Source organism: Anomaloglossus baeobatrachus, chromosome 2 (genome assembly GCF_048569485.1).
Source record: "Anomaloglossus baeobatrachus isolate aAnoBae1 chromosome 2, aAnoBae1.hap1, whole genome shotgun sequence".
Taxonomy (NCBI): Eukaryota; Metazoa; Chordata; class Amphibia; order Anura; family Aromobatidae; genus Anomaloglossus; species Anomaloglossus baeobatrachus.
The window spans coordinates 634,571,039-634,591,569 of record NC_134354.1 but is presented as its reverse complement, the minus strand read 5'-3'; the positions used below and the strand labels follow the sequence as shown (position 1 = coordinate 634,591,569).

Here is a 20,531-nt window from a genome sequence, read left to right as displayed (position 1 = left end):
AAACTAAAGCCTCATTCAGACATCCGTGATTTACGTACATGTTCTATTTGTGATTTTTACTGATCGAACTCGTGGCTATTATAATCTATGGGGCTGTTCACTTGTCCATGTTTTTTGTATGGATGCCAAAAAAAAAAATCACAAAATAATCATGGCAACATTTCCAGTTTTGATCAAAGTCAAAGAGCAAAATTACCCATACAGTCGGTGAATGGGTCCATGAAAATCATGGGCAGCACACGTATGGCATTTGTTTGCAATCCATGTGCTCTCCGTAATTAAAGGGAACCAAACATCAGGATTTTGGTATATAAGGTAAAGCCAGTGCAGTACTGGCACTATCAGGCACAGGCTGTACATACCATTAGTGGGCAGCTCGGGTGTTTAGGCTGTTTAGGCAGGTTTATTTTATTTTTTTATTTTATTTTTTGAAATCAGTGATTACACGGTGGCCAGAGGCCTATGGGGGTACATTAAACAGTATGGAGCTGCATAATACAATATGAAAGATACCATATAAATGGACTTTGGGGGTGCATTATATACATGGATGACTATGGGGGTGCATTATATGGTATGGGGGCTGCATAATATATGTAGGGCCATGGGGCTGCATTATAAAACATGGAGGACTATGGGGCTGCATTAAATGCTATGGGGCTGCATAATGTAATATGGAGGCCTATGGAGCTGCATTAAATGGTATGGCTGCTGCATAATATAATATGGAGACCTATGTGCTGCATTAAATGGTATGGGGCTGCATAACATAATATGGAGGCCTATGGGGCTGCATTATAAAGCATAGAGGACTATGGGGCTGCATAAAATGGTATGTGGGGTGCATTATACTACATGTTGGACTATGGGGGTGCATTATAATATATGAAGGGTTTATGTGGGACTCATTATACTATATGAAAGACTATGTGAGGGCCATTATAGTATTTGGAGAGCTATATACAAGGGGGACAAAGATAAATGCATGGGATGGGAACGTTTTGTGTTGAGGGAAAGAGGCTTTTTCGCTTAGCATCCAGCTTTCTCGTGCTCTACTATACGTCTTTCCCTCAGCACCCAGCTTTCCCATGCTCTGATATCATGGGGAAGTTGGATGCTCAGGGAAAGATGTATAACAGACCATGGGAAAGCTGCATGCTGAGAGAAAGATGTATAGCAGAGCATGGGGAAGGTGCGGGCTGAGGACAAGATGGATATCCGAACATAGGAAAGTTGGGTGCTAATAGAAAGAGGGATTTCAGATCATGGAAAACATGAGTGCTGAGGGCAACAGCCAAGTGTCAGTGACACTATCCCATGTCTCGAGTGTCAGCATATTTATCCCATACTCCAAGTGTTGGTGTACGGTTGGGGAGGGGGCCAGGTCCAAACTTGCACTGGAGCCCTAGTTACGCCACTGACTGTCAGTATTAGAAACAACACTATTCATCCTATCTTTATAGTTTATGAAGGCATGGCCATAAAGGCCCCGTCACACACAGAGATAAATTGACTCGCCCACCCCAGGGCTATGGGACACCCGGTGCCGGGCCGGACTAGTCCGGTGGTAGTCAGTGGTGGCTGGGCCCGGCTCCGTGGCCCTGGTGGGTGTCAGTTGAATATGTGGCTGATGAGTTAGAGTTAATGTTCGTGACGCCACCTGTGGTATGCGGCTATTAAGCCGCCGCTGTTATGGGAGAACTCCGGGGTGATGTTATGACAGCTATGATGGTACTGCTCCCCACAGGTGGAGCGATGCCCCGGGATACCGTTGGTGCCCGTGAAAGTCTATGGTGTTGTGTGGCTAACACGGTGCAGGGCCGACAGGCGAGGAAAGAACCAGGCACAAACAACAGTCTCTTTACCTTTTCTTCTTTTACTCGGGGAACAGTCCAGTCCTGGGAGACCGTTACAGGTGGTGATGGGGATCCGGTCGGCCTGGAAGTACTTGGGATGATCTTTCTGGCCAGCTGAGTATGAGGCCTACTCCTGTACTTTGCTTTGTGATGATAGGACCCTGCTTCTCTGAATCCAGCAATGGCCCTCTTTGCTGCTGGGACCGATGGCACGTCCCTTCTTTCTGTAGGTGGCTGCGCAGACCCTCTCTCTGGTGCTTCTCCGCTGGAGTCCACACCGGGCCCTGATGCTGCAGCTGTACCTTGGATCTTTCTGGGCCAGGGGCTTGCAGCTCTCCTGCCCTTCGGACTCGGCTACCAGGGACGGATTTTATACCCTGGCAACCACAGACTCCGATGTCTGAGTCTCTCTGCTGCCTCTCAGCTATTCCTGCTTCTCTGGGCCAAGCTGCTCCAGCTCTAGGCCCCAGATTCACAGGACAGCTCACTCTGCGTCTGTTCACTTTCACTACTCCCTTCAGACTGACTCCACTTCCTCCCTCTGGTCAGGTAGAGGAAGGCTCCCTGGAATTCCAGGTTCAGAGCTCCCCCTGCTGGCCGGAGGGAGAACTGTGTTGGGTGTTAAACCTGCTGGCCAATGGATCTCCCAATTACCTCCAGGCTCAGCATTAACCCTTTGGGAGGGCAATGCTGTTGTGGCGACCAGGTCCTAGGGCGCCACACTCCCCCTTAGTTAAATTCAGTACTCCCGGACTGTGGAAACAAAACATAACATGTCATACATTTCATCCCAATATGGGAGGCACATTCTCTTTAACGTTACAAATTCAAACAGTACTATAAGAGTCCAGTGTGGCTCCCTGCCGGGTGTCCATTACACTGCTCCATGGGGGACCCGCCGCGATAAAACCCCCAACGTAGGCTCTGGGCGTGCGTCAGAGCATTGATGACCCCACTCTATGCACGCCGGACGGGTTTTTCTTCAGGGGTGTCGAGCACACTGGTGCTAACTATGAACAATTTAGGTGTTGGCCACCCATAGTCCAGTGGCCCAATTGTCCATTTTCACAATCAAAGAAAAAGAAAAACATTTTGTACACAACATTACAGACATTTCGCATAACTATTTACATTCCAATAAATACTCTTTCTTTCTCCTTTATACATTTGATTCCCTATACCTTAGAGGGGGTTGTCCCCGAGTGCTGCGTTGGGACCTGCGTAGCTCTGGTGTTTGTCCCTGACTACTTAGTGTGTCTCCTATCTCAGCACTACCGGTAGGCCTAACCCCAATAGGTATGCATGATGATCGCCCATGTGGTCTAAGAGTCGCCAAGGGTATGACAGGTTCACCACTGACAGGGGGTTGATCCTCCTGTTCCACTGCTGGCGTGTCACCTCGTGTCGGGGCGGACGGTTCTTTGGGTGAATCCGGAACCTGTTCTGTTTCTGGCTCGACCAACTGTGGGAACGTCAGGACCGGTACCACTACGGCACCATTTATGCGGGTCCAAGTCTTGGGGAATTTGCCGAGGATTGTTTGTATCATCTCTTCCCCCTCTTCTTGAACTTCCTCCACTTCCTTTTGAACTTTGCACCGCTCAGGGCACGTCTTCAGGCGGTCTCGGGAAATTGCTTGGCAGGTCTTGCCTTCATCTTTGCTTATGAGGCATACCTTACTATTGTCAAAGTTGGAGGGGATAATGGTGTAGGGCTCGTTTTCCCACTGATCATCCAACTTATGCGTCTTCCGCTTCTTCTTGAGGACTTGTTCTCCAGGTGCTAAGGGAGTTGCTGGGGCTGTTTGATTGTAATGCTGTTCTTGTCTCGTTCTTGCTTGAGACAGGCTCCTTTCCACGCACTCCTGGACCTTACGGTACCGCTGCTGCCGTTCTGCATCCCAATCCTCTATTTCTTGAACCGCCTCAGGCGACACAGTCCCCATCTCGAAGTCTACAGGCAACTTGCCTGGTCTGGCTCGCATCAGGTAAGCGGGGCTGCAGTTGGTCGAAGTCACTGGGATGTGGTTGTACAGGTCTACCAGATCTGGCAACTTTTCTGGCCATTGGTTCCTCTCTTCCAGCGGTAGGGTCTTCAGCATATCAATAACCACATGGTTCATTTTCTCGCACAGTCCATTGGTCTGGGGGTGGTACGGTGTGGTTCGAATTTTCTTACAACCGTACATGTTACAGAACTCTTGGAACACTTCAGCCTCGAATGCAGGACCCTGATCCGTCAGTACCCTTTCCGGATAGCCGTGCGGTCGACAAAAGGATGCCTGGAACGCTCTAGCTGCCGTCCTGGCTGTCTGGTCCTTCACAGGCACTACTACCAGGAAACGAGAGTAATGGTCCACAATGGTGAGGGCGTACACATAGCCTGACCGACTTGGTGTCAACTTCACGTGGTCCAGGGCCACCAACTCCAGGGGCTGCTTCGTGACAATTGGCTGTAGGGGAGACCTTTGGCTGGCATCATCTTTCCGCCTCAAGTTACACGGGCCACAGTCTCGGCACCATTTCTCGATCATCTTTCTCATGTGCACCCAGTAGAACCGATCACGGAGTAAGGCCTCCAACTTCTTCCACCCGAAGTGTCCTGCGTTATCATGATACGCTGCTAGGACCATTGGAGCATCCCTCTGCGGAACCACTATCTGCCAGACAAGTTCATTTGTTCGATAGTTGACATATCTCTTGCAGAGCTTGCCTTGGTAGGTGAACAGTCGTCCCCTCTCCTTCCACAGCTGCTGGGCTTCCTCTGGAGCGTCTGGGCCAAGATGGGTCTCAGCTTGCGCTAGCTTCTCTTTGACCAATCGCACGGCCGGGTCACCATTCTGTGTTTCTTCCCAATTATGGTGGAGTAATGGGTTAACCGAGACCTCGTGTTGGCTCGAGCGCTTCACTCCCACAGCATGCTCACACTGGGAAACACCCTGATGATGGAAAGCCGGTAACTCTATCTCTTCGAGTTCATCCAGGTCTTCTCCAGATTCGGGTAAGTGAGGCATTCTGGACAGCGCATCAGCATTGTTATTCTTCTTGCCAGCCCGATACTTGATGGTAAAGTCAAAGTTAGACAGCCGGGCCATCCACCGCTGTTCCAACGCACCTAACTTGGCTGTTGCCAGGTGTGTCAACGGATTGTTGTCCGTGAAGATGGTGAACTTGGCCGACGCCAGATAGTGCTTGAAGCGTTCAGTCACTGCCCAAACAATAGCGAGGAACTCCAGCTTGAAGGAACTGTAGTTTTCTGGATTCCTTTCTGTGGGCCGAAGCTTCCTACTGGCGTACGCTATCACCTTCTCTCTGCCTCCCTGCACCTGGGACAACACGGCTCCCAGGCCCACGTTGCTGGCGTCTGTATACAGTACAAACGGCTGGCTGTAGTCAGGGTAGGCCAGAATTTCTTCTCCCGTGAGAGCCCCTTTCAGCTGGACAAAGGATGTTTCTAGTTGGCTGCTCCATTCAAAGGGAGGGCTCTGCTTCTTAGCCTGCTTTGGCTGGCCCACCAGGAGATCTTGAAGGGGCGCTGCTATCTTGGTGAAACCATCAATGAACCTTCGGTAGTAGCCCACCAGCCCAAGGAACTGCCGCACCTCCTTTACCGTGGTGGGTCTTGGCCAGTCCTTGATTACGGTGACTTTCTCCGGATCAGGTGCCACACCTTCTGCGCTGACCACATGACCCAGGTACTGTACCTTTGGCTTCAAGAGGTGACATTTGGACGGCTTGATCTTCAGGCCATATTTTGACAAAGACTCAAACACTTCTGCTAAGTGCTTCAGGTGGTCTTCATAAGTCTTGGAGTAGACTATGACGTCATCCAGGTACAACAGCACGGTTTCGAAGTTGTGGTGGCCCAAGCAGCACTCCATCAACCGTTGGAATGTCCCTGGGGCGTTGCAGAGCCCGAATGGCATACAGTTGAACTCGCAGAGGCCCATTGGCGTCGTGAATGCAGTCTTCTCCTTGTCCGCCTCTGCCACGGGAACCTGCCAATACCCACTGGTGAGATCCAAGGTGGAGAAATAGTTAGCTGACTTTAAGGCTGTTAGTGACTCCTCTATTCTGGGTAGTGGATAAGCATCTTTATGTGTAATGCGGTTAATTTGCCTGTAATCTACACACATTCTCATTGTACCATCTTTTTTCTTTACGAGCACTAGTGGAGCTGCCCAGGGGCTACAACTATCTCTGATAACCCCAGCCTCCTTCATTTCCCGTAACATTTCTTTGGCACGCTGATACTGTGCGGGGGGTACAGGGCGGTATCTCTCTTTAACGGGAGGATGATCACCCGTGGGGATTTGATGTTTAACCCCTTTCACCTGCCCAAAATCTAGGGGGTGTTTGCTGAAGACCCGCTCGTACTCCTGTACCACCCGGTAAACCCCATGCTTTTGGTGTGAGGGGGTGGAGTCGGTGCCCACATGTAAGCTTTGGCACCAGTCTTCCAGCTGCCCCTTGGAGCCATTGTCTTCCGCCTGGTCGGACGGGATCAAGGGTTCCACTGCTTTGATGGTGTTGTTGCTGACAGTGTACAGTTTTGCTACAGTGGCGTACCGGGGCAATTTGGCTTCCTCCTCCCCACAATTCAGGACACGGATGGGCACTCTCCCCTTGCGGACGTCTGCTACCCCTCTGGCTATCAGGACTCCAGGCCTGCTGTCTGAATACACCGGTTCTACCAAGGCATGGTAATCCTGACCCTTGAGGCCTATTGCTGCCCGACACCATATCAACATTTCACTTCTTGGGGGTATTGCAATGGGGAGGGGGTCACTTACCCTCACACTGCCAATTTCTCCTCCGGCCAGCTCTACCTGCTGCCTCCTCATCAGGGCTCTGATCTCCCTCTGTAGGGCACGCTGCTGCCCGGAGCTGGCAGTTTCAGACGCCTGTTGCAACAAAATTATCACTTCGGCAACACAATTTTCTATCACATTTGTACCAATGGTTACCAATGGGTCAGATTCTTTGCGATCAATATCTACAATTATCATCCCCTGACACGGCAATTCTACCCGCCCCACTTTAATGGTTACTTCTTTGTACCCAATTTGAGGTAAGGGCAGACCATTACTGGCCACAATTGTTAAATCATCATCTGGGCCATGGTCAATGTCTGAATCAGCCCAATATCTTTTGTACAGTTTGTAGGGGATGGTTGTTACCTGGGACCCCGTATCCAGGAGGGCATTCAAAGGGATCCCATCCAGCACAATAGGAAGGACCGGTCGTCCTCCCACATACTTGCTGCGGCTGGGTGTTGAGCCGGGCTTCCTTACACCTGGGGGTCGGCTCCTGGCCCCAGGCTCGGCCCATTTAAAGGACAGTATCGTGCAATGTGGCCCGCCTGGCTGCAGCGGCGGCAGATCGGTTGTCCCGTTGAATCATACCGGTCTGTGTCTCTGCCTCGGGTCGGCGGAACCCTCCTCTGTCGCATCCATGGGACGTCATCTGGGCTGGAGGCCAACTCGATTCTTGCAGGCGATGGGGTCACTTGTAGAGACTGCACGGTCTTGGCAAGGGCAGCCACAGTCTTGGTCAGCTCCTGGACCTGCTGTCTGAGCTCTGCAGTGGGATCCTTATCCAGGGACTGCGCCTCAGCCCCTGCAGTGGCTCGTGTTGCAGGCACCACCCCGGGGTACGTGATAGCAAGAGGCCGGAGGGGTACTGGGTCATTCGGTGTAGATTCTCTCAGTACCCGGATGGCCTGGTCCTTAAACTTTGCAAAGTCCAGAGCAGGGTTCTGCAGGACCATGATACGCAGCTGGGTCCTGTGGGCATCTGACAGGAGCCCCTCTATGAACTGCTCGGTTAGGAGTTTGTGTTCCTCACGTACACTCTCTGGGTCCACTTGTTTAACCGCTTTCAGGGCCTCCTGCAGGTTTAAGGCATAGTCCCTTATGCTGTCTGTGGCCCGCTGCTTGCACCCAAAGAATCTCATCTTTATCTCTGCTGCGGTGCGGGTGTCAAAAGTACTCTTTAGCTTGGCCAGTATCTGGGTTACTGTCCCTTTATCTGTATCAGGCCAGGACTTCACTTCACGCTGGGCTGCGCCGGCTAGCTGTCCCATTAATATGCCCACCTTCTGGCTCTCAGTCAGCGGATACACCCGGAACAAGCTGTGCAGGCTTTCTCTGAAGTCGCTCAAGGTATGGGACTCCCCGGAGTACTGCGGCAGCCATTCTGCTCCCGGTATGTACGGCATGGTGATCGGCATTACCGGCGCTACAGCGGGGGCTGGGGCGACGGCGACAGGGATCGCTTCGGCTGGTGCTGCGGCGTCTCGGGCTATGGCAGCCACCTGCCCTCCCTCTGCGTCGGACATCTTCCTCCCCCTTAGTGAACCTTACCAGGCTCCGTTCACTTTTCAAATTTCCTTCTGGGTCGCGCGGGGTTAACAGCGCTCTGCTCTGATGGCGCGCTCCCTTCGCGCTCTTTGTCAGGCACGCCCCCCTTCTTCCTGCGCTCAGTGAGGCTAATGGCGGCGGCAGTTTTCAAACAGTGAAACACGCAGTAATACAGTCTTTAAAGCGCAATTCTTCAGGCGCACAGTACCCGGTGTGACCGGGCACGAAATCCTGTTCGTGACGCCAAAAGTTGACTCGCCCACCCCAGGGCTATGGGACACCCGGTGCCGGGCCGGACTAGTCCGGTGGTAGTCAGTGGTGGCTGGGCCCGGCTCCGTGGCCCTGGTGGGTGTCAGTTGAATATGTGGCTGATGAGTTAGAGTTAATGTTCGTGACGCCACCTGTGGTATGCGGCTATTAAGCCGCCGCTGTTATGGGAGAACTCCGGGGTGATGTTATGACAGCTATGATGGTACTGCTCCCCACAGGTGGAGCGATGCCCCGGGATACCGTTGGTGCCCGTGAAAGTCTATGGTGTTGTGTGGCTAACACGGTGCAGGGCCGACAGGCGAGGAAAGAACCAGGCACAAACAACAGTCTCTTTACCTTTTCTTCTTTTACTCGGGGAACAGTCCAGTCCTGGGAGACCGTTACAGGTGGTGATGGGGATCCGGTCGGCCTGGAAGTACTTGGGATGATCTTTCTGGCCAGCTGAGTATGAGGCCTACTCCTGTACTTTGCTTTGTGATGATAGGACCCTGCTTCTCTGAATCCAGCAATGGCCCTCTTTGCTGCTGGGACCGATGGCACGTCCCTTCTTTCTGTAGGTGGCTGCGCAGACCCTCTCTCTGGTGCTTCTCCGCTGGAGTCCACACCGGGCCCTGATGCTGCAGCTGTACCTTGGATCTTTCTGGGCCAGGGGCTTGCAGCTCTCCTGCCCTTCGGACTCGGCTACCAGGGACGGATTTTATACCCTGGCAACCACAGACTCCGATGTCTGAGTCTCTCTGCTGCCTCTCAGCTATTCCTGCTTCTCTGGGCCAAGCTGCTCCAGCTCTAGGCCCCAGATTCACAGGACAGCTCACTCTGCGTCTGTTCACTTTCACTACTCCCTTCAGACTGACTCCACTTCCTCCCTCTGGTCAGGTAGAGGAAGGCTCCCTGGAATTCCAGGTTCAGAGCTCCCCCTGCTGGCCGGAGGGAGAACTGTGTTGGGTGTTAAACCTGCTGGCCAATGGATCTCCCAATTACCTCCAGGCTCAGCATTAACCCTTTGGGAGGGCAATGCTGTTGTGGCGACCAGGTCCTAGGGCGCCACAAAATCTTTGGCAGATCTGTGGTTGCAGTGAAATCATGGCCATATTGTATCATTTGTACACAGCCACAAACCTGGCACTGATTGTCCACATTTCACTGCAACCACAGATCTGCCGCAGATTTATCTCTGTGTGTGACAGGACCTTAAGAATGCTTTTTTTTTTTTTTTATCTACCTAGAGTACCCCTTTAATTGCACCTTCCTACCAAATTATTTTCCACCTGTATCCACAATTCTCTTTTTTTAAAGCCAGAGCTGTTAATCCATATACAGCGGAGTGGAGATAAAGGGAACACAAGTAGGTTGGAAGGTGTACTTAAATGTGCTTGTCAAGGATGAACTGAGCACTTGTATTTGGTTTGAACAGTCAGTCTGCATTGGGGTCAAACGAGCGTATATTCTCTCTGCGAGAGAATCGGATCATTTATGTTAATGACATTCTGATCAAACTCTGATCCAAGTTTGATCAGTGACAGCTTAGTGTGATCCGAATATCTCGCATGAGAGAATTGTAGCATAGGTGAGGAGAAGATGGAGAACAAAATGTCTCCATCTTCTCCATTCTGTGACTCCGCAGAAATCAGACTGCACTTTGCAGTCCAATGATTCCCACGCACCCATAAACGTGAATGGGTGGGCGCCATCTGATTTGCACTGCAACTTGAAACATGCTGCGCTTCTCTTCTCATGTCAAATCAGCACTGATCAGAACCGCGACCATAATATGACATTGGCCCAAGTGCCATCCGATGAAATATTGGATAGCACATGTCTGTGTTACCGTATATGATGTTCTGAGAGAGCCCTAAGGAACAGGAATAAAAAATAGTCTGTGAGGAAGGTTGCACTAACAAGTACAGGAGGATAACCTAGCATACTTATTGTATAGGCGGCATGGTGGCTCAGTGGTTAGCACTGCAGTCTTGCAGCGCTGGGGTCCTGGGTTCAAATCCCACCAAGGACACTATCTGCAATGAGTTTGTATGTTCTCCCCGTGTTTGTGTGGGTTTCCTCCCACACTCCAAAGACATACAGATAGGGACTCTAGATTGTGAGTGCCAATGGGGACAGTATTGCCAATGTATGTAAAGCTCTGTGGAATTAATAGCGCTATATAAATGAATAAAATTATTATATATGAGTAAGTGCCACAAATCATTAGCAACACATGGAAAATGAGGGTAAAGTGGCCAACCCCTGCTAATAATATATATATATATATATATATATATATAAAAAAAAATAATCCTGGATCCATATCCGTGTTGTGGATATGCAGCGGATTTTCTGCTGCAGATTTATGTGCTGAAAATTCAATGCATGTTACAACAGTAGCAATGTGGATGTGTGAAGCCCCACAGGTGTTGTGTCGGTGCATTACCTTCAGGGACTCCACTCAGCTGGATCTGTCTGGTCACAGGTAGGAAACCTTCTTTGTAGTTTGTCGTGACGCCACTCTCAGATTTGCGGTCAGTGGGGACCGCCACTGCAGGTTAAGGGATGCCTGGGGCTGATGGTGGGTGCAGCCAGTTGTAGTAGCCTCCTGAGAGTGAGGCAAGCCCCAGGGCCCTGTGTAGGTGTGTAGAACTACAAGGCGCAGAATGACTCAACACAGGCAGGATGTCTTTCAGGGTTTTTACTCACAGTTGATGGCAGGGTGAGTGACCCGGGCGTAGCTGGGATGAACCAAGTGGGAACCAGGTGTCCTTCAGGCTGACTTGTGAGGGTGACTACTAACTCGCCTTCCTTAGCCCTTGGTGGTTTGGGGTAACCCCGACTTTGAGTCCCTATGGGGGTCACCCAGGGAAGATGCTGCAGCCTCTCTCCCCTTCGTTTGCCGTTTGCTTGTCGCCTGGACCAGGCCACTCCAGCTGCTTGCCTCCTGTGACCTATGGGCCCTAACTGTGGCTACGTGGCTGCGGCTTTTGTGGTGTTGTGGCGTGGGCTTTGAGAGCCCCACACCGGCAGGTTTAGCAAAAGAAAGCTGAATCTATCTCCGCTTCGGGATCTGCCGCCCGTTTGGGCCTGGTACTCTCTAGCAGTCTCCTTACTTCCCACTCCGTTGCTCTCTCTTTAGCTGAAGATGGATTTCGGGTAGCACTCCTAGTTGACCGTTCTCCCCCGTCAGTAGCCACTGCGCGGGCGCTGTTAGACAGCAACAGCCCCACAGGTCTGCTCCTCACTGAGCCCTATGGAGTTCTGCTCTAACTGACTCACTGCCCCTCCTCTCCTGTTCTTGCCTACGCCACCTAGCAACCAAACTCTCTTACCACACCCCTTGAGAGGAGATGGAGGCTTTTGGCCCCCTCCACTATTCCAGTGAAGGTCAAGGCTTTTCCCCCTCCTGGGATCCCCAGGGGTCCTCTCATGGGTACATGTGTGAGAGCTGATTACTATGCGCCTGTGTTCCACACCCCGGTCAGCCTTCTGGATTACCTGTATTGTACTGTCCCCAGCATGGGTGCAGTACTCAGTGGTGCCTGACCAGGTCAGGGGCGCCACAGATGCATTTTCAAGAAATGTCATTTACCACCCACAGCGAAAATCTGCACTGTATATTGTCATGTGCTGTGGATTTCAAATGTATTCTCCAATTGTGAACATGTATGTTCATTTTTTTGCAATGCTAAAGGAGAAATGTGCATAACATTGGCAATTTTGGTTTTCCCACGGCAGAGATTCCCCATCTGACATGGCACATGGGAACATACGCTTAATATTATTCTTTTTATAGGATATCTTTACTTTTTACATATATGTATTATATAAAGTGGAGGACTGATCTTGCAGCTATTATTTTGTGTGGACACAATTGATAACTGATGAGATATCATATAACATCTAAGTACACCAGGGGCACAGATGAGCGTACATCAGACGCAGGCGCAGTGAACTAATGTTCACATTTTGTACTTGACCAAATTTTGATTCTGAAAATCAAGTTGCACATAAAAATATAACTTTGCACTTGAATTTCTGCAGATAAATGTGGTATTTTCCATATTAAACAGTTGCCACTCAATATTAAACTGCTCTAAGAATGATTAAAACCCCTTTCAGAAAGAAAAGTACTTCTACACAACTTATCTACATCGCTCTTCCAATGACTCACCCCTAAAGTGCTGTCACCAACTATTGATGCATTAACAATGTCGGTATGTTCAAAGTCAGTGGTAAGGAGTCTTGGCAAGGATTTCTTCCGGCCGCTTTGCTTCATTTTCCAGAATAAGAATATGAAAAGCATCAGAATGATCACAAAGAGAACTATGGGGAGCACAGTCACTAGGAGGAGGCTTGTATCTCTTGGTTTCTCTACTGTTGTAGAAAGAAATATATTATGTGCTTCTCATCAGATCAAGTACATATCAGGAAAAAAACTACTATCCAGATTATTAGATAAAAGTTAAACAGGTTATCTGGGAGTTTTATATTTTATATTACGGACTAAGAACTATCTGCCTGTTCTGCCCAGGGCTGATCTTTGCCAGCTCAGAGTGGTTATAGTCTAGACAGCTCCTACCGGAGATTCTTCTGCTTCATTTGACACAGGTCAACAGATCAGCTCTTCCTATTCTGGTCTGTTCTGTTGATGGGGCATCTGCCATGCTGATTGAAAGCTGGCTTCCTGCAGTTTGGCACTAAAGAGCTGGCTGTCAATCAGCATGACATCGGCAGTGATGCCCCATTGATAGAGCAGGGTAGAAGATCAGAAGCTACTCTGTCAACAAGATATCAACAGGAGCCGCCTGAATTTCTGGCAGGAGCAGTCCATGCCCACTCTGACCAGTAGAGATTGGCGCAGGGCAGAACAGGCAGGTAGTTAGTAATTACCTTCCTGTAAGTTCTTAGTCCCATAAGAAAAAAATACAAACATCACGGACAACTCCTTTAAGTGGAATTAGAAAAAAATCTAAAGACACAGGTCAACAGATCAGCTCTTCCTATTCTGGTCTGCTCTGTTGATGGGGCGTCTGCTGATGCCATGCTGATTGAAAGCTGGCTTCCTGAAATTTGGCACTGGAGAGCTAGCTGCCAATCAACATGACATCGGCAGTGATGTCCTATTGACAGAGCAGAGTAGAAGGTAAGAAGCTACTTTGTCAACAAGACATCAACAGAAGCCGCCTGAATTTCTGGCAGCAGCAGTCCATGCCCACTCTGACCAGTAGAGATCGGCGCAGGGCAGAACAGGCAGGTAGTTAGTAATTACCTTCCTGTAAGTTCTTAGTCCCATAAGAAAAAAATACAAATGTCACGGACAACTCCTTTAAATGGAATTAGAAAAAATCTGAAGACACAGGTAAACAGAGCAGCTCTTCCTCTTCTGGTCTGCTGTGTTGACAGGGCATCCGCTGACAACATGCTGATTGACAGCTGATTTCCTGCAAATTGGCACTGTAGAGCCAGTTGTCAATCAGCATGACATTGGCAGTGATGACCCGTCGACAGAGCAGGGTAGAGGATAAGTGTCTCTGTCAACGTGACATCAACTGAAGCCACCTGAATTTCCAGCAGGAGCAGTCCATGACCACTCTGACTGGTAGAGATCGGCACCTGGTAGAACAATCAGGTAGTTACTAATTATTACCTTCCTGTAAGTTATTTGTAGAGCTGTAGTTTGAAGCTTCTTGGCCTCCTTGCATAACAGGCCTCCCCTTCCCATGAGCCTTCGATAAAATTGGAAGGCTTGGTTATTTTAGAGAAACATATAGCAAAGATTGTCTGAAAAAGGTGATGGAGTTTATGGTGTATGATTTACAAATGCTTCCAACTAACTTTACATCCACCCTTCACCCTCTTCAGGCACTGCATTATCTTATCAGTTTTGAGATGTCATATTCATTAATATGAAAAGTTCTTTACCAGGTTTGTAGATGGTGAAATTTTCATTACAAAAGTCAGAGGTACAGCACCAAGATGCTAAGATCTCTATTCTGGAATGGCATTGCTCATTTAGGCTCTCATTAAAACAGCCTCGGGATCTTATGACATCTCCATATTCATTTGTTTTCTGTTCTGTCACAAAACATTTAATTCCTAAACATTTATTTCCATTACAGTTGGATACCCCTTGGCAGGTACAGGTGTAATAGACGATATCTGTAAAGAAAGGAATAAGCCTTCAGTCTCAATGATCACTTTTCGTTTTGCCACACATTAGTGGCACTATCAGCGCTGAAGCCCTGAAAACAGAACTCAGTAGGAACCCCCAACGGTACCATTGATGTCAATGAGGCAGACCGAGTCACTTTGTGCTCTACCTGGCCTCTGTTTGGTAGTGTCCTGAGTTGGACACAGAAGTGCAGCCGATCAAACATTTAATTTCATCTACTTCATTTCAATCAAAGGTTTCGTCAGAAGTTTCATCTGAATCTCATTTTTAGGGCTTCTGACAAAGCCCCAATGAAGCCACTGAGGTGTGACAAATGCGCAGTGTGAACATAAACATATACAGTAAAACAAAGCTTATGCATCTTATAACATTGGCAAATACAGTATATTATAGTAATGTAATATTATCTATAGTCCTGATTTATAAAATAAAGTATATATAGTAATTACATAACAATAAGTCGGTCAACTGTTTGGATTTAACGAAATTGATTACAAGATCACAGGGTCTGAGTTGAAAAAGTTTGGTGAGCATGTCCACAGGGTACAGCAAAGGGTCTAACTGCTGGGATTCCCAGTGATAAGCGAATATTGGGGGGGTGCCATATGGCCCTAAAATCCATGAGCTACCTGTGTAATACATTCAATACCTGCCCACTTACCGGGTCTCTGATCTACCCATGGTCTCATTCCCACATCCGTGTTTAAACATGTACGTAGAAAAATGGTTCCGGTGTATTGACTGTATTGGATCAGTGTGTCATCAGTGTACAGTCCGAATGTCCATTTTTACTCTCAATTACCATTAGTGTTTTTCACATATGGATAAATAAATTACCAAGCTTTGCAATGTTAAATACATACAGAACACAGATTGCACCCTAATGCCATCTGCGTCCTGTGCGTATTTTTCACGGACCCATAGATTTGTATTGGCCTTTTTCATCCATGATACTGTAAAAAAACGGTCATGTCTCCTTGAATTAATTTTGCATAGACATGAAAAAACACAGACATGTGAATAGCAACATAGATTATAATGGATATGTGTTGTAACCAAGGAAAAAATGGATACAACGCATATATGCAACACGGATGTCTGAATGAGGCCTAAAAGTGATTGTCCTGAGTGGGCACCTACTTTTTTCCCCATACACAGGCCAAATTAGGACAAAAAAAAATGTAATTACATCTATGAAAAGGAACTTTCTCAAAAGGACAGTCCTTCTAAGGCCCCTTTCACACGTCAGTGATTCTGGTACGTTTGCGCTTTTTTTTAAACGTACCAGAATCACTGACATACGCAGACCCATTATAAAGAATGGGTCTGCTCACACGTCAGTGATTTTTCACTGCACGTGTCTCCGTGCGGCATACCCGCGTGTCCGTGATTGCCGCACGGAGACATGTCCATTTTTTTCTGGCATCACTGATGTCCCACGGACCACGCAGTTGTGTGGGCCGTGAAACACGTGCCAGAAAAAAAAGTGCTTTTAAAATAAAAAACATTTTAACTCACCCGGCGTCCAGCGATGTCCTCTGCAGCCCGTTCTCCCTGCTGCTTCTGAGCCGGCTGATTACTGTCGCGCATATTCATTATGCGCGACACAGCCGACCCGGAAGCAGCTGCTGCAGGGGTCAGCGCCGGCCGGATGCTGCACCGCGGGAGGATTCAGCACCACGGAGAGCGGGAGCGGGCGCAGGTGAGTTGATTTCTAAGTGCAATCACGGGCCACGGAGAACGGAGCCCGGATTGCACTTAGACAACCCACGTGTGCCGAGATTCACGACACACGCAGGGACATGTGCGTGTTTTACACGCCAGTGAAAAACGTCTGTGTTTTTCACTGACGTGTGAAAGGGGCCTAAGGCAGCAATTAAAATAAAACTTTCCTTCAAATATTAGCATTTAGTTGTAGTATGTAAAATCACTGGATTGATGGAAATGGTAATCAGAAAACTGCAGATTGCTCATCAGTTGTCTGAATTATTGCTGTAAATTTAGCTTTTTTTTTTTGAGAAATTAAGTCTCTCCACGGCTGTAATTATAGTGCTGGAGGGGTTGCGATCGCACCTTGGCCCTGGATTCCCGAGGGCCTAAGAGGTCCCTGTGGCCTGTATGAAAAGACTATTACTAATAAAAACTTGCGATAATTGGGGACCCTGTTGGAAATTTTGCATTGGGGCCCATGAGCTTCGCATTACGTTACTGAGTTTCTCCTTTCGAAAGCCCAAGTAACCTGAACTGTGTATTCTCGACTCCTTGGATTTGACCTTTGGCTTTGTCTTACTGTTTATCCAAGTGTTGCTTGACAAGAGATATTTGTGCCAGCTTCAGATGTTGAATGGACTTTGTCACCTCAGTTTGCCAACAGAATCTGTCACCACATGGGCTAATACAGATACAGTCCTGCTGTCAAGGATAGCTAAAAAGTCCACTGTCAGGGCTAGAATCCAAAGCTCTGCTGCTTTCATCTTTTATCTGGAGAAGTCATTATATTAAAGTTGCTCTGTTATTAAAGGCCTGATGCTTCAGATTGACAAGCTGTTGGTTTTCAGCATTACATCAATTTTAGATGGCCATAGTACTACCACAGGTTGAAGGGGTGTTCTGATATAGAAAAATGGCATAAATGCACTTAAAATAAAAAAACAGTAACATACTCACCTTCAATGCCACCCCATGTATATGAACTGGCATCCATATGTGATGCCTGCTTCATACAGAAATCACAGAACCATAATGCTATGAGATAATTCTCTAATGACACCTGACTGCTGCAGACAATCAGTCTGCAGCTGTGTTGTGACTTCCGAATGGAGCAGGCGTCACTATCGGGGCTGGCTTAGACCTCCGGAGCAGGCTGTGCTGAATCCATGGGGGAACTAGAAGGTAAATTTGCCACCTTTATTTTATTTTAAGAGCATCCATTACTTTTTTTCTTTTATACTGGACAACCCATTTTTATACTATATTAGACTATAATAATGAATCTAAATTTGATTCAGCAGATACATGGGGGTCATAACAAAGACAAAAATTAAGTTTTGTAATGGCCGCCCTAAACCAAAGGATTTCCAGTTTTATCTAACTAAGGTTTATTAATAGGTGGCTCTAACCAGTATTGCAACTCCCCTTGAATTACAGGCCCTTCATTGTCCTATCGCTAAGAGTCCCATAGATTGAGCCCCATTAACCATTAAGCAAACATTACTAACGGTAGTTCAGTGGTTAGCGCTGTTGACTGATGCTTTGCAGGTCTGAGGTCCTGGGTTCAGATCCCACCAAGGGCAACCTCTGCAAGGAGGTTGTATGTTCTCCCCATGTTTGTGTGGCTTTCCTCAGAGTTCTCCATTTTCCTTCCACACTTTAAAGACATACTTATAGGGAGTTTAGGCTGCCAATGAGGTAAAGCACTGTGGAATTAATGGTGCTATATAAGTGAATAAATTAAATATCTAATGCTTACAATAAACCCAAATCGCTAGCTCACACACTTTTACACCACATACTCACTTGACAGACACAATGCCCCCTATGGCCTTCCTGTCAGTTACAAAGCCCTCATTATAGTTACAATGCTTACATAACATCCCATAACATCCACAAGACCTCTATGCCAGCCACTTTACACTCCTTAGCAGTTTTTACAGCTCCTACAAGTTTTTTAGTAAAAATGGGGTCGGGGCACTCCCCTTTGTCCATTATGTCTCCTGTGCAACCTCTCATCATGTTAGTTAGGTTACCAGTAAAATAAAGCCAGGAACGTTCTTAAAGGGAACCTGTCACAAGCAGTTCTGGGTGCATATTTCTAACCCCTGCCTAACTGTCCCTGTATCTAGTAGCCTAGATAAAGATATCTTTAGAAAAACTATTTTTAAAGATTCTTTATATTATGCTAATGAGGCCAGGGACTAGACGTAAGGACGTTACTTCCCCACACTAGTCCGCCCTCTTAGCATGTTAGTAAGCCCTCAGGGGTGTGCTAACATGCTATTCAATGCAACGTCGCCAACAGTGATGCACCTGTGTCCATGGTGAATGCTGAGTTGAATGCCCCACACTTCCAGTCATGCGCAGTATGTGTACGTGTCCCAGCTTCAGACAGGTCTAGTGTGCATGGCTGGAAGTGCTGGCATTCAGCTTCAGTGTTCACCGCGGACACAGGTACGTGCATCACCACTGGTGACGCTGCATTGAATAGCATGTTTGCACACCTCTGTGGGCGTACTAAAATGTTAAGAGGGCGGGCTAGTCTGGGGAAGTAACGCCCTCACGACTACTAGTCCCTGGCCTCATTAGTATATTATAAAGAATCTTTAGAAATATTTTTTCTAAAACTCTCTTTATGTATGCTACTATAGCCTGGGACAGTTAGGCAGGGATTAGTAATATGCACCCAGAACTGCTCATGGCTCTGGGTGCATATTGCACCTGACAGGGTCCCATTAAATACGCTCCCTCTAAGGGTATGATCCCGCAATGTATTTTTCAGGCTGTTTTCTCCAAGAACACTCCATGAAATGTGTTCAATGAACATATCAATAAAGAATGATCATATGCACTGCAATGTAAAAACTGCTTGCTGTGCATATGTTTGGGCTTTTTTTACCTTCTTTTAACCACTTTTGGATTCGAAAGTCATGAAGCGGCTTTATATACAGAATAGTTAACAAAAAAGTATGCTGCAAAAACAATTGAAAAATACGACAACGAAGATGCTTCCAGAAAAACACAGCTGTCATTTTCCTAAGGAATGTTTGAGGTATATTTCATTTTACTTACCCGTTGCTGATGTAACAATCACCAGTGAAAGCACCCAAATGTTTCTAAGTAGCATTTTATAAGACTTTTGATCGAACTTGTTCAGCCGTGGTCAAGAGAGTTTATCCTGCAGCAAAAAAATATACATTTCCTATTATTCATCCTAATGGCTTAAATACAATCAATATGTATCAACTGTTTTCACAAGGATTAAGTAAATGATGATTAAATTGGAAAATAAAGATTTCATAATGAATGAGGAATCCTGCCAACTTTTCTTTACATAATTATTTTGTAAAATCATTGGATTCACATAGAGACACTTATTTGTTTAATTGCATACTTAATGAAAATTTTAATTTGTGTTTCTCGTCAGGAAGGAAGTCATTAAAAAACACTGTTTCATAATTGTGCCTTCTGTTCCCTGCTGCTAAACAACTGTTGTCTGCTGCCCTGGTTCCTGGCACACTACACTTCTTTACCCACTCATTTTGGGCTTTGTCCACTAGCCAAAGAACATATCACACAGCGGGTGTCCAGGGTGAGTCACTATTATATGTCAATGAAGCCTAGTTTTAGAACCACTCTCCCTTACATCCCCTTCACGTGTGCATTTTGTCCATCCGTGTAGCCATCCGCGTTTACGTGTGTCATCCTTGTGCCATCCATGTTTACATGTGTCATCCATGTGTCATCCATGCAACACGTACCAGAAAAAAACGTACGACACTGAAATTAGTGGCGTGGATGTGTAAAAAGTGTGCAAGGATAGATAGATAATTTTTTTCTTAAAAAATGAATGACACCTGCACTAAAGAATAGTGAAGGAGCTGCTGGTGGCCAGATGGTTCTGTGTGATGACCAACTAGGGATACTGAATAAATTGATATTAATGGGCTACCGCGCTTCCTAAACAGTATGAACAGAAGTAAAGGGCAGGCTTATCCAGTAATTGAAACAGAAAGCCATATAATTTAAATAAAACAAAATGGCTTATAAAGGTAAGTTGGATTTCCAATTAAGGAGAAATCCATATTGCAAAAAGGGTTAATTGTAGAGTGGATATAAACTAAAAAATGTATTAAAAGATTTTAAATGTATTAGGACAGAGGGAACATCC

At 47.2% G+C, this 20,531-nt stretch overlaps 1 protein-coding gene across 2 annotated transcripts in view; it reads right to left on the bottom strand.

Annotated features, from left to right (window-relative positions):
• ACVRL1 (activin A receptor like type 1) overlaps positions 1–20,531 on the bottom strand; it is a 127,265-nt gene that overhangs the window by 63,910 nt on the left and 42,824 nt on the right. For both annotated transcript variants that reach the window (XM_075336900.1, XM_075336901.1), the window contains exons 2-4: positions 19,433–19,538; positions 14,398–14,634; positions 12,647–12,849 (exon numbers count right to left, since the gene is read on the bottom strand). In XM_075336900.1, the coding sequence (XP_075193015.1) occupies positions 12,647–12,849; positions 14,398–14,634; positions 19,433–19,487 (495 nt within the window). In that variant the 5' untranslated portion in view covers positions 19,488–19,538. The remainder of the gene's footprint in view (positions 1–12,646; positions 12,850–14,397; positions 14,635–19,432; positions 19,539–20,531) is intronic.